Source organism: Rhinoderma darwinii, chromosome 2 (genome assembly GCF_050947455.1).
Source record: "Rhinoderma darwinii isolate aRhiDar2 chromosome 2, aRhiDar2.hap1, whole genome shotgun sequence".
Classification (NCBI taxonomy): domain Eukaryota; kingdom Metazoa; phylum Chordata; class Amphibia; order Anura; family Rhinodermatidae; genus Rhinoderma; species Rhinoderma darwinii.
Window position 1 is genome coordinate 353,718,670 of NC_134688.1, and position 17,847 is coordinate 353,736,516.

The following is a 17,847-nucleotide window of genomic DNA, read 5'->3' on the forward strand; positions in this document are numbered from 1 at the left end:
GAAACGACACCCCTCAATGCATTTACCAAGGGGCGTAGTAAGCATTTTAACCCTGCAGGTGTTTTGTAGAAATTAGTGTTCACTCGATGTTGCAGAGTGAAAATGGGATTTTCTTCCATAGATATGCCAATATGTGGTGCCCGGCTTGTGCCACCATAACAAGACAGCCCTCTAATTATTATGCGGTGTTTCCCGGTTTTAGAAACACCCTACATGTGGCCCTAATCTTTTGCCTGGACATATGACAGGGCTCAGGAGTGAAGAGTACCATGCGGAGTGGAGGCCTAATTTGGCGATTTACAAAGTATTGGTTCACAACTGCAGAGGCTCAGATGTGAAATAATAAAAAGAAACCCCTGAGAAGTGACCCCATTATGGAAACTGCACCCCTCAAGGCATTTATTAAGAGGTGTAGTGAGGATTTTCACCCCACAGGTCTTTTCCATAAATGAATGCACTGCGGATGGTGCAAATTAAAAATTTATATTTTTCCCTAGATATGCCATTCAGTGGCAAATATGTCATGCCAAGCTTATGCCACTGGAGACACACACCCCAAAAATTGTTAAAAGGGTTCTCCCGGGTATGACGATGCCATATATGTTGAAGGAAACTGCTGTTTGGGCACACTGTAGGGTTCAGAGCCGAGGAAGCACCATTTGGCTTTTGGAGAGCGGATTTTGCTTGGTACTAAATTTGTTTGAGTATTGCTGGTGTTTTATAATGTGGGGGTACATGTAAGCGGGGCGGAGTATATAAGGGGCATAGTCAGGTGGTATGAAAAAAAATTAATAATCCATAGATGTGTGTTACGCTGTGAAGCAATCCTTTCTGCACAGGCCAGTGTCGCACTGATAAATGGTGTCATTTCTTATCCCCCTTTTGGTCCACACTCCGCACCTTTGTAGTTTGAGGAATTTTGCTGGGAAGTGTTGTCCTGGTATAATACGGGCACCGTCGCTTCCAGCGGATATGTTTGGGCCCTCCCTTTCCTGGTTCCCTAATTTTAGGTCCTTGATAAATCGCCTCTTCAAACAGAAGAAATGTTCCCCTCGGGCACAACTGCATATTTTTTTTATTTCCTGACTTATTGGAGCCATAACTAATTTTATTTTTCATAGACGTAGCGGTATGAGGGCTGGTTTGTTGTGGGATGAGCTGTAGTTATTATTGGTACCATTTTGGGGTACATGTGACTTTTTGATCACCTTAAGGTTATCCTATTTTTTGGGATGCCAGGTAAACAAAAAAATGCAATTCTGGCACAGCTTTTTTCGTTTTTTTTATACAGCGTTCACCATGCGTTATAAACTACATGTTAACTTTATTCTGTGGGTCAGTACGATTCTGGCGATACCTAATTTATAGCATTTCTTTATGTTTTACAACTTTTTTCACAATAAAATTACTTTTGTAAAAAGAATGTATTTTTTTTCTGTCGCAAAGTTGTGAGAACCATAACGTTTTAATTTTTTGGTCGACGGAGGTGTATGAGGGCTTGTTTTTTGCGGGACGAGCTATAGTTTTTATAGGTACCATTTTTGGATACGTGCGACTTTTTGATCACTTTTTATTCTAATATTTGTAGGGCAAAGTGACTAAAAAACAGAAACTCTGGTAACGTTTTTTACGTTTTTTTTTACGCTGTTCACCGCGTGCAATAAATAATACAATATTTTGATACCTCAGGTCGTTACGGTCGTGGCGATACCAAATACATATGGTTTATTATTATTTTTCAATAATAAAGGACTTGATAAGAGTAAAAGGGGGATTGTGTTTTATTTGATTACTTGAAACTTTTATTGTTTTCAAACTTTTATTTTTTGCACTTTTTTTTACACTTTTTTACACTTTTTTACACTTTTTTACACTTTTTTACACTTTTTTACACTTTTTTACACTTTTTTTACACTTTTCTTCAAGTCCCACTAGGGGACTTGAAGGTCCAACGGTCAGATTTTTTTTTTTCTAATACATTGCACTACCTATGTAGTGCAATGTATTAGATCTGTCAGTCATTCACTGACAGCAAGCCGATTAGGCTTCGCCTCCCGGCGGGGCCTAATAGGCTTCCGTAATGGCAGAGCAGGAGACCATTGTGTCTCCTGTTGCCATAACAGCAGTCGCCAGTCCCGATTGCCTGTCAGGGCTGGCGATCTGCTAGTAACCGCTACGATGCAGCAATCGCTTTCGATTGCTGCATCGAAGGGGTTAATGGCAGGGATCGGAGCTAGCTCCGGTTCCTGCCGTTACAGGTGGATGTCAGCTGTACAGTACAGCTGACATCCACCGCTGATGACGCCGGATCAGCTCCTGACCCGGCGCCATCTTGCCGGCAGCTACGGAAGCCGATCAGGCTCCGCCGCCGGGCGGATCTTGACCGGCTTCGGTGCTAGGCAGACCGGGAGGCCAGTATTAGGCCTCCGGTTGCCATTGCAGCCACCGGAACCCCGGCAATTTCATTGCTGGGGCTCCGATGAGCTGCAAACACCTTAAGTGCAGCGATCGCGTTTGAGCGCTGCACTTAAGGGGTTAATGGCGGGGATCGAAGCTAATTTCGGTCCCCGCCGTTACAGTCGGATGTCAGCTGTAAGATACAGCTGAGATCCGGTGATGATGGCACCGGCTCAGTTTCTGAGCCGGTGCCAAACATTTGACGTACATGTACGGCATTTTGCGGGAAGTCAATGCTTTCCATGACGTACATGTACGTCAAATGTCGGGAAGGGGTTAAAGGATACTTTATATGGGTTTGGAACTGATTTGGACAGGATATACCACAATAGTCTGATAGATGCGTGTGCCAGCTCCGCACTTACCTCCAGAATGTGGGTCACCCAATCCCTGTCCCGCCTCTTGCTTGCTATTTCCGTAACTCCCATAGAAGTAAATGGAGAGAACTGCACATATGCATGGCCACCTCCCCAATCATCCAATTGGATGTGGCAGTCAAAGGGTACCTCTTCATGTAGGATGGGGTCGGATGATCCCTATTCTGAAGATAGGTGTGGGTCCCAGCGATGGGACACGCTTCTGTTAGGGTGCGTTCACATATGTCAGTTGCATCAGCATCAGTTTTTTGTCTCAGTGATTACAACTGATGCAAAAACTGATGCAAAAATGTATTAATTGCCATCAGGCGCTTTCACAATTTTTACTACAAAACCATCAGTTGCCATTGGTTGTCGTCAGTTTTTACCATCCGTTTTTTACTACAATGGTCCACTAAAAGGTAGTATAGGGTCTGAAAATGTGCCAATTTTGTCAGAGTGGTGCATAGTTTTTGATAGATTGGATAAATGATAGATTAGATACATGTTGTGTACTTGTCGTTTCACAAAACTTCTGACGTGATCCTGGCATGTCAGGGCTCTTCTTCTCTGCTCTGGTCTCGGCGCTACACTGAAGTCTGACACACACTGTCAGACTTCATGTCACGATTGTCATATTCAGTGCAGCGCCGAGAGGGAGTGTCCAGAAGGCAGCTGCTGTCCACTCACCTCCGATCAGATCTTCGAAGCAGCCTTGTGTACCCTCAGACGCAAAACACTAGCCCTAACTTCAGGGATTAGCTAGCTTTTGGCGCCTTTACAGTTTCCCAATCCCACTCCACATTTCCTACCCACCCCACATCACGCTGAGATGGTTGTTATTCACACAATAGGGTCCGGGTTGCTGACGTTAAAAATGGCCGCCTCGGTCTGTTTTTGAAGGCCATTTTGTATCCGTTCCATATTTCCGTTTTTGACGGCTGATTGTGACCTGTTTTGCATCTGTTTTTCACTGTCCGTTTTAAAAACGGATGAATTTAATTTATAGATAATGCCACAGTGCCCTCTGTATATGGTGCAAAACAGCCCCTGTAGATAATGCTGCAGGGCCCTCTGTAGATAGTGCCACCCACTGCCCCTGATGTCAACGTCCATTTTTGGACAGGGACGTCCGGGTGTCCCTCTAGGAGTGGAATCCCCGGCCATAGCGTCGGCAACGCACTGGCCGGGGATTCCCTCCAGGAGGAGCCCCTGATGCCACAGTCTATATATGGAGAGGGACTTCAGGGGCTCCCTCTAGTAGCGAAATATCCAGCCGGAGCGTTGCCGACACTCTGGCAGTGGATTCCACTCCAGGAATAGCCCCTGTCGTCCCTGCCCATATATGGACAGTGGTGTCAGAGGCAGCTCATGGAGCGGAATCCCCAGCCCCAGCCACAGCATCAGCAATGCTCTGGCCGGGATTCCACTGTTAGAGGGAGCTACAGTGGTGCGATCTACATGAGGGGGTGGTCAAATCTACAGGGGGGGCATGGGTGGCACTAAATTTCGCTCCTGCTCCCCGGCCAGAGCGTCGGCAATGCTCTGGCCGAGGATTCCCACAAGGGGGGTTCTGGAAGGTAGATGCGGCAGCATCCGGCGTTCATCCGGCTACAGTGAATTAAGATAGAATACGGCTACCGGACCTTCCTGGGTGCCGGACCCAAAAACGCTGCAGGTAACGTTTTTGGATCCGGCTCCTGCACAGGTCCAGCGTCGTACGGCGCCAAAACTTATGTGCCAGAACAGATCCCATAGAAAGCTATGGAATCCGTTCTAATATCAGTTTCCCTCCAGCTTTTCTGCAACACACCGGAGGGAAACTGAAAGGGACAACTGACATATGTGAACGGCCCCTTAGCCATTTATGACATGTCCCATGGATATGCCATAAATATCCTAGATTGGCATAAACTCCTTGGGGGGGGGGGGGGGTATTTTTGAAAACTAATGTTTTATATACCAGTTTTAATATAAAGAGCACTGGAGTAAAATGTGCCTAAAATATTAAGGCTCATCTCTGTCTCTGAGCCAGAAAGAGAAATCTATGCCAGCTATGAGGTGGAGTAGATGTCAACTATAATTTGTGCCAGTTTTTGTAATGCAATGCACCCTCCCGTTAAGCCCCACTTGATTAAGTAGCAGAGTCGGCATAAAAATCCAAATGTCGTCAATTTTATGCAAATTTTCTATTCCAGAAAACTGGTATAAAGTGCATTATAAATTCCCTCCATGTCTATGCAGGAAATTTGGAGCTCGGTATCAGAAAAACAGAGCTTCAACCACTATAAATATATACTAAAAAAACTTATTCCGCACAGAATTTTGAACTTTGATAAAAAGATTGAAATAATAAAATGTTGTTCAAGAGTGTACATTCACTGTATAATGCATCGTTATTGCTAAATTGTAATAATGTTTGAAAGTTTTAAATGTAAAGTAAAATCCTGTTACCTAGCTACAACTGCGCCGTCATGATGAAGAATTACCAGTTGCAACCTTATGCTAAGATTTTATTATGGTATTTGGAAAGTCAACTAGAGGCCCTAAAAAATTTGGACCATCGGCTCATTACATATTACCTTTTATGATTTTTGATAGATGTTCGATTTTGTAGGAATTCAAGTGAATGGGACAGTGCTGCAATATCTTGCACAACTGCAAGTTCGAGCAGCCTGAGACCCGATGGAGACAATGAAGAGGCTGCAGCGCTCGTACCAGCGCCGCGCCCCCTTTCAAACAGCTGATTGGCGGGTGTGCCGTGAGTCAGACCTCACCAATCAAATAATGATGACCTATCCTAAGGATAAGCCTAAACAATGGAAGGGATGAGCACTTATTAGCGGGTCCTATTGGTTTGACCACCGCCAAACATTGATGGACTATCCTAGAGAAGCACTACAAGAACCAACAGCACCTTTTGTGCTGTGGCTGAGCTGAATAGAAATTAACAGTAGAACCAAGTGACATCACAGCAGGGCTGTAGTTTGGGAAAACGACATTACTTTTTCTAATCACAGTCACTGAACTGTAAAAACTTTCGACAATGTGTATCTGCAATGGAACAATATAGAAAATAGATTATACTAAGTATATGTGTATTAATTTGTAAATTATTATAGAACTGGCTACTCTGCTTAAGAGTGACTAAGGAAAGGCCATCAAATGTAATAACCCGGATAACCCCGATTACTTATCTAACTTTAACCTTTATATAAAACAGCAATATACTTGTAACAGTATATTTATAATCCTGGAAGTTACACAGTTGTATTTTGTATAGTTGTATTTTCTTTCCCGTATAAGACAACATCTCGTATTTCCATCCCTATGTTAAAAGGGGAAGCTGTAAATAGTTTAATATAATGAAGAAATAGCCATTGTTTTATCATCAGTTTTTCATTCTATATAGGTATGAACGTTTGGAAGAGCAGCTGAATGACCTAACAGAGCTTCATCAAAATGAAATGACCTTGCTTAAGCAGGAGCTGGCCAGCATGGAGGAGAAAGTTGCTTATCAGTCATATGAGCGGGCTAGGGACATTCAGGTACAGATATGTGACTCTATATAACATAAGGAGAAATGCGTTATACTAGATTATCTCATAATCTTTTAACATGGACCAGTCACACACACTTTAGAGAAAACTCTTGCATGTGCTGAGTAAATAACTATGATAGCGTGGATAATGAATTCAGTAGGAACGAGTACCACAAGCAGGGCCGCCATCAGGGGGGTATTAGGGGTACTACTGTAGGGGGCCCGGCCAAACTTAATTGAAAGGGGGGCCCGGCAACTGCCGCGACTTGCCTTTGTTAGAAAAAAACAGGCCCCTGCAATGGGGCCTGTTCTTTTCACCAAAGCAATGTCGTGAGCTGCGGGCCCCCCTCTCATCAAACACCGCTGTGAGCTGCGGGCCCCCCTCTCATCTAACACTGCCGCGAAACACCGCGCGCGCGAACGACCGCAAGCGCGCGCCGGCGCACTCGTTACCGCAAACGCGCGCTCACGCGCGAACGACCTGGGGAAGGCTGGAAAGCAACCCGCTCGTGCCCGCCGCCGAGAGGGATGCGGTGCGCACGCACCAAAAGTACAGCGACCAATCAACTGGGAAGAACAGCGGCGCACAGTCTAATTACCTGCTGGCCCGCCTCCGACTCCTCGTCCTCCTCCGCCTCCTCGTCCTCCTCCTCGGCCTCCTCGTCCGACTCCGCCTCCTCCTTCTTCTCCTCCTCCAGAGCGTAGCTGCGTAAGGAGAGGGGGAGGAGTCCAGTTCTTGCGCGACGGCAGGAGTTCTTCGATCCCCGCAATTTTCTGGAGCCTGGAGGTGAAGGACGACATCTGGACCGAAGACATCGCCTGACGAGGACTGGAGAGGGAGCAGCTCTTCTGACACAGTGAGTAAAGTGTCTGAAAGTGCTGTTTATGTATGGCCCTGTTCACACAGAGTATTTTTGCAGGCCAAAAAAATCTGCCTCAAAATTCCTTAAAGAATTTTGAGGCAGATTTTGACCTGCCCACACTATCTTGCCGCGTTTTTTGCTGCGTTTTTTGCCCGCGGCGATTGAGGACAGCAGACAAAAAAGGCAGCGAAAAATGCATTTTCTGCCTCCCATTGATTTCGATGGGAGGTCAGAGGCAGAACCGCGGCAAGAAAGGACGTGCTGCTTTTTCTTTTTTCCGCGACTGGCTCCCATTGATTTCAGATTAAATCAATGGGAGGCGGTTTTGGAAGTTGTTTGGTGCTGATTCTGACGCAGTGTCCGAGTCAATATCAAGGGCCAAAAACTCTGTGAACTGGGCCTTATTGTTAGGGCTTATTCAGACGAACGTGTAATACGTCCGTGCAACGTGTGTGATTTTCACGCGCCTCGCACGGACCTATGTTAGTCTATGGGGCCGAGCAGACTGTCAGTGATTTTCACGCAGCGTGTGTCCGTGTGTCCGCTGCGTAAAACTCACGACATGTCCAATATTTGTGCATTGTTCGCGCATCACGCACCCATTGAAGTCAATGGGTGCGTGAAAGTCACGCCCAGCACATGGAAGCACTCCCGCAGCCGTATAAACTATGAATGAAAACAGAAAAGCACCACGTGCTACAAACATCCAAACAGAGTGTCATAATGATGGCGGCTGCGCGAAAATAACGCAGCCACGCATCATACGCTGCTGACACACGGAGCTGTTATGGACCTTTTGCATGCGCAAAACGCCACGTTTTTTGCGCACGCAAAAATCACACGCTCGTGTAAATCCGGCCTTAGGGTAGGAACACACTAGGCATGAACACTGCGGATTTTATGCAACACATTTTATTGTGGAAAATCCACAGTGTATCACAGTCACAGCCGAGTGGATGAGATTTGAACAAATCTCATCCACACACTGCAAAAAAAATTGACCTGCAGTGTGGCTTTTTAGGCCGCAGCATGTCAATTTATGCTGCAGAATCGCCACTCGTCTGGTGCGGAAATGCTGCGGTTCTGCCGCAAAAATCACAAAAGAGAAAAAAAAAAGGCACTTTTTTAAATTGATAAAAAAGTTTATACTTACCCCGGCCGTAGTCCTGGTGACGCGATCTTCTATTCTTAGCGCAGCTCCTGGAGCTGCTGCCGGTCTCTAAATAGGCAGTTGGTCCAGTAAAATTTGGAATTATTTTTTTTTGTGAACCAGCTTAAAAAAATACAAAACTTTTGTGTTAGGGCCTGTTCACATCACCGTTCGCTTCCGCTCCGGGGTTCCATCTGAGGTTTCTGTCGGGTGAACACCGCAACGGAAAGTGAAAGTGACAGCACAGCTTCCGTTTCAGTCACCATTGATCTCAATGGTGACGGAAACATCGCTAATGGTTTCCGTTCGTCACCATTCCGGCTGGTTTTCGGACGGAATCAATAGTGCAGTCGACTGCGCTAATTGTGACGGAAGCTGTGCTGTCACTTTCACTTTCCGTTGCGGGGTTCACCCGACGGAAACCTCAGATGGAACCCCGGAGCGGAAGCGAACGGTGATGTGAACAGGCCCTAACACAAAAGTTTTGTATTTTTTTAAGCTGGTTCACAAAAAAAAATAATTCCAAATTCTACTGGACCAACTGCCTATTTAGAGACCGGCAGCAGCTCCAGGAGCGACATCATAAGGGACACACTAGGCGGATATGCTGAGTAAAACTACACAGCTTATCCGCCCCGGTAGCCGCAGGGAATTCTGCCAGCAAAACCGCACCAAATAGTGGCGCAGGTTTCGTGAGGCGTGTCCGCTGCGGGAATCCTGCAGGGAAAAAAAAGTTTAGACTTGCCCCGGCCGTAGTCCTGGTGACGCATCTCTCTCTTCTGAACGTAGCCCCGCCTCCTGGGATGACGCTGTAGACCATGTGACCGCTGCAGCGGTCACATGGGATGAAAAGTCATGACAGGAGGCCGAGCTGCGCTAAGACTAGAGGATCGCGTCACCAGGACTACGGCCGGGGCAAGTCTAAACTTTTTTATAAATTTAAAAAAGTGCCTTTTTATTTTTTCTCATGTGTGATTTTTGCGGCAGAACCGCAGCATTTCCACAACAGAGGAGCAGCGATCCCACAGAATACATTGACATGCTGCGGCTTAAAAAGCCAAAAGCCACACTGCAGGTCAATTTTTTTTGCAGAGTGTGGATGAGATTTGTTCATATCTCATCCACTCTGCTGCGACTGTGATACGCTGCGGATTTTCCACAATAAAATGTGTTGCATAAAATCCGCAGTGTTCATGCCTAGTGTGTTCCTACCCTAAGGCCGGATTCACACGAGCGCGTGCTATTTGCGCGCGCAAAAACATGGCGTTTTGCGCATGCAAAAGGTCCATAACAGCTCCGTGTGGCAGCAGCGTATGATGCGCGGCTGCGTGATTTTCGCGCCATCATTATGACACTCTGTTTGTATGTTTGTAGCACGTGGTGCTTTTCTGTTTTCATTCATAGTTTATACGGTTGCGGAAGTGCTGGGCGTGACTTTCACGCACCCATTGACTTCAATGGGTGCGTGATGCGCGAACAATGCACAAATATAGGACATGTCGTGAGTTTTACGCAGCGGACACACGCTGCGTGAAAATCACGGACAGTCTGCATGGCCCCATAGAGTAACATAGGTCCGTGTGAAAATCACGCGCGTTGCACGGACGTATTACACGTTCGTCTGAATAAGCCCTAACAATAAGGCCCAGTTCACAGACTTTTTGGGCCTTGATATTGACTCGGACACTGCGTCAGAATCAGCACCAAAAAACTTCCAAAACCGCCTCCCATTGATTTAATCTGAAATCAATGGGAGCCAGTCGCGGAAAAAAGAAAAAGCAGCACGTCCTTTCTTGCCGCGGTTCTGCCTCTGACCTCCCATCGAAATCAATGGGAGGCAGAAAATGCATTTTTCCCTGCGTTTTTTGTCTGCTGTCCTCAATCGCAGCGGGCAAAAAACGCGGCAAGATAGTGTGGGCAGGTCAATATCTGCCTCAAAATTCGGTGCGCGGTTCCAGGCGGTCGCGGGTGCCCATGCGCAGGAGTTTGCGGGTGCGCGCGATCGGTCGCACGGGCGGCGGTGTTTGACGGCCCCATGACGACCCCCATGCTACCCAGGGCCGCCATCAGGGGGGGTATTATGGGTACTGATGTGAGAGGCCCGGCCAAACCTAATTGAAAGGGGGGCCCGCAGCTCACAACATTCTTTTGGTGAAAAAAACGGGCCCCATTGCAGGGGCCTGTTTTTTTTCTACCAAAGGCAAGTCGCGGCAGTTTGCCGGGCCCCCCTTTCAATTAGGTTTGGCCGGGCCTCTCACATCAGTACCCCTAATACCCCCCCTGATGGCCGCCCTGGGTACCATGATATAGTGCTGGACGGAGTACCGTTAACAGGCGGTGCCACGGTAGGGGGGCCCAAAAAATTTAGCTGTAGGGGGCCCTGAAATTCCTGATGGCGGCCCTGACCACAAGGACATAGTGTAATAAGTAAGGCCTCAAGAAAATATTCTCAAATACTTCACGAGGTCCCTGATGTCTAACTATGTCACTCAACATGATATGTTCACCTGGAATCTACATTAATCACAGTTAGGCTGTGTTCACATTAAGCTTAGGCTTTACATTGGATGCATATGTCGGAAAGTAAACAGAAATAGACAGAGGCAGCACTTCCAAAGATATCAGCTTTTAATCACCCGTGCCATGGGTGATTAAAAGCTGATATCTTTGGAAGTGCTGCCTCTGTCTATTTCTGTTTGCCTGATATTGAGGACCGTGGACCAGGTCCAGTCTAGGCGTGCACCCATTCGTGGTCCAGTGCTGTGGAACCTCTTTTCTTTTGTGGTATGTCTGATGAGGGGGGGCAAGGTACGAGTAATTTTTCTGGCATAAATTATAATAAATTTGTTAGGCCTCATTGGTCACGCCCCCTATTCAGAAGCCATACCACTTTCAAGAAAAGTGGCGAGGGTGGCAAAATAAAGCCAAAAGTCGCAATTTGCAAAGCAAAATGCCTTTTGGGCCCTTTTGCAACTTTGACGCAAGAAAACATTGTATTATTTATATCTTGACGGTTTTTATAAAGTTTTCTGCCGAGAAAATGGAATAGTGCAGGCGAAAGTTTTAGGAAAAGTTTCTTTAAGTATATTATTTTTAGCTTGCAAATAACAATGTGGGTACTTCAAATGGGCAGTTTAGCCACTAATCTACTGAATATATGTCTTCCTGTAGCAGTTTTAATAAATCTAATTGGGAATATACATACTTTTGGTTTCTTTTCTAGAGACCCACTCTGTTCAATTTCTCCTTGTTTGCTCTTCTCTCAAATTGTCTTTGTTCTTAATTTTTTATTTCAGGAAGCCGTGGAGTCTTGTCTTACCCGTATCACTAAGCTAGAGTTACAGCAACAGCAGCAACAGGTTGTGCAGCTGGAAGGGGTGGAAAATGCCAATGCTCGGGCTTTGCTTGGCAAGTTCATCAACGTGCTGCTAGCCCTAATGGCCGTTCTGCTAGTCTTTGTTTCTACAGCTGCCAGTTTTATAACTCCACTGGTTAAAACACGTCTGCGTCTTTTGTCCTCCCTGCTCTTTCTACTCTCCCTGCTCACACTATGGAGGCACTGGGACTGTGTTACTTACTGTCTGGAACATGTCCTACTGCCCAGTTGATTCCTTACCCTTTATATATCTAACCTGCATCCATGTCCCCTCTCTATACATCTGAGAGGGAGACTGACCTTGACAGAAGATTATGCCCAGTTCCTACACGTATTTATCTGGATGGATCTGTTTATGCATATATTGATATCTATATAGAGCTTTTCTTTTTACAATGGGCATCTATTTGCCATGTATACCCCCCTAAAATGGAAGGGTCACTGGAGAATGAGCTTAGTTATAGGCTGTGTCTTCGCTCGCAGAACATGAAGTACCAGTGGAGAAAATATGCGACAACTTACCTATAGACTATTGCATCACAGAACATGAAGTACCAGGGGTGAATGTATGCGGCAGGCTGTGCATCTCTACAAGTCGTGAAGAAAATGTGCTGCATCCATAGGACATAGTATTGGGTAATAAATGAGCACATATGGAACAAGGCTCTATTATTTGACATAAGAATCTGGCGTTTGAGAGAAAGTAATGGCTGGCAATACAAAGCGGTCAAAACATTTATGTTTAACGGAAAGACAAATCTCGATACGGTTAGCAGGAGAGCCGTGTTTTATGAGATACTCCTCGGTATTGCTTTGAATTTTGATACGGAAGGTTTATATAGGTTCATTTATAGAATTATTGGTGGACATAGACTTAGGGAGTGTAAGGAGCAGGTTCATGATGGTTTACCTTTCTTTTTTTTTTCCCCTATGGTTCCCTCATTTTAAAGGAACTGTTTTGGGGGTGGGTGCTGTATGGCCAGCAGTACAAACATCTACAGTAAACTGTTTACATAAATTCAGGAAGGAGGAAACTCGTGTAATTTCAAGAAGTATTCTATTTGTAATGCAATAACTTGACGTGCTTGGCAGGTCACACATTGGGTAGTGCAATACTGCACTCTCCCAAACACAAACAGCTGACATAGCCGGTCATGTTCTCTTAGTGAAGAAGTACTCTGGCCATAACTCATAAAGTACAGTATTTATGGGGAGGCCCATAAATGAAATTGCATTTCATGTGTTTATTTATCCCGGACCATTTGCATATATAAAGAGTATTGTATATTTATTTATTTATTTATTGCAGGTTAAAGTGTACTTACACCCTATACACAGTGGAGAGAGGCAGTTTATAGGCGGTATACTTTGCTGTGAATCTATAGTGGGAATATTGGTTCAGCACACAGTTGCTGCTTCCACTGTGGCTAGGTGTGTGGACATTTTTGAGCAGCCTTTTTTTTTTTTTTACTATACTAGAGATTTATTTGTGTTTTTTTGCTGTTTTTTTATTTCTTTTTCTAGTTTTGCTGTAATGCATTAACAAATGCACAAGTTGAAAAGGGTTTAAAATTTTGAAATAGCCAAATCATTTCAAAACAACATAGACACTCCACATCACATGTATGAAATTGATTTCACGTGTTTTAGATTCTATTTTTTACCAGAAGTATTACATGTACATATTTAGAGGTTTTTCCCTTTAAGTTATGTGTACATATCATAAATCTTACTGTCTCTGGCAATCTGGAGACATTTTATTTGTGCATTTTCATCCTTTTGGACAAAAAAATTCATCTTTCCATAGTCTTTTCTGCTGTTTTATGTAACGGCGCTATCACGAGGCAAGGTTTGTGTGTTACATTCTCTTGCTTCTGTGTGAAAATAAAATTTACACATTTAAAAATTGTGTCTGAGTTTTAATCAAATGTGCTGATGACTGATTTTATGGCAAATTAAAATAATGAGATTATGGGGTTTATACATCAGCCTCAAATTGTGAATACTGTGGCATACTGTATCTGTATATATAGACATGGTTTATAATTAAGCAATCTGGATATATAATAAGTCAAAATGGTGTCCAAGGTAAATACTATAAATTCTGACAGCTTACATAAAAGAAGATAATCTATTTTAATATGCAGTGTTCAGTCCAGTGCAGCGCCTAACACTGGAGAATGGCATGTACGCTCTTGAAAGGGGTCATATACAGTAAAATCCTAATAATTCATCATCAGAACTGCCAGCATTGGTTGTACTATATATATATATATATATATATATATATATATATATATATATATACATACACACACAAGGGTAATATCTAGTTACCTGCCCTCCGGCGGCTCTTGGAATATCACTAAAATACTTAAAACTAGCATAAGTTTTTAAAATGTTGAGTTGGGGACTTCATTGTGATGTTCAAAAGCCACCTACAGTACATAAGTCTGCCAAAGATCCGCAATGGACCTGCCACTTGGTGGACCATCAGGTAAGTTCATATGTCCTATATCCTGTCTGTTTACTGTGAGCGGCATAATTTTTGACCACATGGCTCATTGATCATAATTTCGGCTGTGGGCCTTTGTCTGGTTGCTGCTTCCTGCTGCAACCTTCTGCACTACTCATGTACTCTTGGGGCTTGTGTTGATTTAGAGGTTGAGCGCAGCAAATCCTGGTGCTCTGGTGATGCCATATCCAACCCCTCCCTGTGAAATTATGCCACTGGGCCCACCAATCCTTCACTGGAAAATAATTGAACTCCTATTTATTCTACGCTAACTGAAGCTGGAACAACATTTCATAAAAATACATATGGATATAGGCAGTACGTGCAACCGCGCGTTGTACTGCATGGTAACAAATGATGTGGGTTATATTCTGGGACCAAAGTTGGTACCTAGCTAGACACCTACGTTTCCAATAAATATTTTTGGAAACCAATTAGTATGGTTTCGTATTGGAGAACACTAATATATTGTGTATATTTTTGTAACAATATTACACTGTTTTCCCCTCAGGTTGAGAGCTATGGGGGCTGATACACTAGAGGCTACAGTATAACAATAAACTGGATGTCTAGATATTCAATGATGTAACGGTCTGCCATACATTAGCCTGCGAACTTGGCAAGGGCTATTGAACAGGCTCTCTAGCTAATAATTCTTCTAACTGTATATCCCTAACAAAGCCCTACACATTTCTCCACCATCTGCAGTGAATTATCAGGGGCATCGCAGTAAGCTGGTACCATTATTCCTTAATTTGACAATACGAAAGCACTATCCGACAATGCTGGAGCACTAAATCGGGCCAAGCGTGCACATGATTGCAAGCCGCTGTCTGCAGCAAAAGTATCCCATCTAAAATGGGAATAAGCCCCGCCCAAAGCAGTGTCACAGCTCAAACCAGCCAATCCCCAACCAGAATGGCTGGCGCTCCATAAACCCTGCCCAGTTAACTGTGGACTTGGCAGTGAGTGACCAATTAGCGCCCAGACTGCGGAAATGAGACTTTGATTAGCTGGGTAGTAGCCTCATGAAATTGTCACACCTCACTCAGTGGGTAGATCCTTACATATGTATAATAATACATACAGACTTAGAATGGTAGCTGGTCCAGTAAGTAAATACATATATTAAAGCTGTTGCTAGGGACAATTGTGGTAAAAACCTCATTTAAGGTGGATCGGCACGCTGTAAATAGCAAGAGCAGAAGGCAATATCAACACAACAAAAGTGAACCCCACCCCCCAAAAAAAACAAACAAAAAGGAATATGGAAACTACTTGCATATTAGAGGGACCCCGTCCCAAGTTATTCTCAAGTTGAGTATTGCTATTTAGGTATAATTTGAAATGGCAAATGCTACATCGCATCATGTGGACTTTATCATCCAACTTGGTCTAAGCACTATCACAAATGAATGTTGAGATACAAATGCTAACTGTCAGGCCTGAACACAATAAATATTAAGACCTCAGGTTAAATAGGTGTATGACAAATTTTGATTAATGCCATTTGGGTGCATTGACTTCAGATGATAGATCCATCTGAACGCCTTCTGTAGGAGTGATCTGTTCCAATGCCCTCCTCGTACAATTGGGGGGCGTACTACTTCCAACACCTGAAATATGACCACTTCTGGGTATTGGAGGTTTAATTCGTGCATATGCCTTGATAGGCATTTATCCTCCTCTCTATGAAGGTTTCCTATTTGATCCGGGACGTGTCGCCAGAATTCACAAATAGTTTTACCCACGTAATTTTGTGGGCATTCGCACGTGGCCATATAGACCACCTCTTTTGTTTTGCAATTTGCGAATTCTTGGTTCTTTAAATGACTGTCCGGCAGGGCCAGACTGGCCATCTGGCAGTTCTGGCAAATGCCAGATGAGCTGGTACACAGTGGGCTGGTTGGCAACCCCCACACAGTTCTTGTTAAAGAGGTTATCCGGGATCAAGAAAATAACAGGTCACGTGTGGGGTGGGTGGAAAGTTTAAATCCAGTGCTGCCACTTCACTGATCCCCTCCAGTCCTTGTTTTCTGAGCTGCTTCACCACACATGACCGCTGCAGCAGCGATATTCATGTATAAAGTATACAATATCTGGTGGCATTATTCATGTGTACGTTATATAGTATTATTATTCATGTTTACAGCATATGCCATATATGCTGTAAACATGAATAATAATAATACCATTTGTAGAGCAGCATTACTGAGCAGCATGTTACTCATATAGTGCCAACATATTCTGCAGCACTGTACATAGACCCCCAGTTACTGTCTGAATCCCCTATTGGTATGCTTTTGGGGTGTTGGAGGAAACCGGAGTACCCACAGGAAACCCACGGTAAACATGCAAACTCCATGCAGATGTTGTCCTTGGTTGGATTTGAACCTGCAAGGCAATAGTTCTAACCACTGGGCCACCATGCTCCCCATTAATCATACGTACACTATATATGTACAGTACATATGGCTGCATTATTCAAGTGTTTAATTTCTCATTGTATACTGATTGACAGCGATGAACTCCCCACGTGTCGGCCACAACAGTATAAATACTCCGCATTATCTGTATATATATATATATATATATATATAGCAGCACTATTCATGTATACAGTACATAGTGGCGTTATTTATGTGTACAGTATATAGTGGTGTTATTCATGTGTACTGTATATATGGCAGCATTATTTATGTGTACAATACACCGTGTTCCAAATTATTATGCACATTGGATTTAAGTGTCAAACATTTAATTATTAGTTTTTCAATTTAACTCATGGATGGTAATGTGTCTTAGGGCTCTTTGGATCATTGTAATCAATCTCAGACACCTGTGATAATTAGTTTGCCATGTGTGCCCAATCAAAGGAAAACTACTTAAGGACGTTCCACATTATTAAGCAGGCCACAGGTTTCAAGCAGTATGGGAAAGAAAAAGGATCTCTCTGCTGCCGAAAAGCGTGAAATAGTGCAATACCTTGGACAAGGTATGAAAACATTGGATATTTCCAGAAAACTTAAGCGTGATCATCGTACTGTGAAAAGATTTGTGGCTGATTCAGAGCACAGACGGGTTCATTCAGATAAAGGCATAATGAGGAAGGCTTCTGCCAGACAAATTAATAGGATTAGGAGAGCAGCCATTGCAAAGCAGCAAACAGGTATTTGAAGCCGCTGGTGCCTCTGGAGTCCCGCGAACCTCCAGTTATAGGATCCTCCAGAGGTTTGCAAGTGTGCATAAAGCTATTATTCGGCCACCCCTAAACAAATGCTCACAAGCAGAAACGGTTGCAGTGGGATCAGAAATACATGAAGACTAATTTTCAAACCGTGTTGTTTACTGATGAGTGCCGTGCAACCCTGGATGGTCCAGATGGATGGAGTAGTGGATGGTTGGTGAATGGCCACCATGTCCCAACAAGGCTGCGACGTCAGCAATGAGGTGGCGGAGTCATGTTTTGGGCTGGAATCATGGGGAGAGAGCTGGTAGGCCCCTTTAGGGTCCCTGACCGTGTGAAAATGCCCTCTGCAAAGTACGTAGAGTTTATGACTGACCACTTCCGTGGTAGAAAAAGAAGAAC

General features: G+C 44.2%; 1 protein-coding gene across 3 annotated transcripts in view; it reads left to right on the forward strand.

The window, feature by feature from the left end:
- The window catches only part of TMCC2 (transmembrane and coiled-coil domain family 2), a 66,300-nt gene extending 52,651 nt beyond the window's left edge, over positions 1-13,649 (forward strand). For all 3 annotated transcript variants that reach the window (XM_075853782.1, XM_075853784.1, XM_075853785.1), the window contains exons 5-6: positions 6,226-6,361; positions 11,664-13,649. In XM_075853782.1, coding sequence (XP_075709897.1) covers positions 6,226-6,361; positions 11,664-11,975 — 448 coding nt within the window. In that variant the 3' untranslated portion in view covers positions 11,976-13,649. The remainder of the gene's footprint in view (positions 1-6,225; positions 6,362-11,663) is intronic.
- The last annotated feature ends 4,198 nt before the right edge of the window (positions 13,650-17,847 follow it).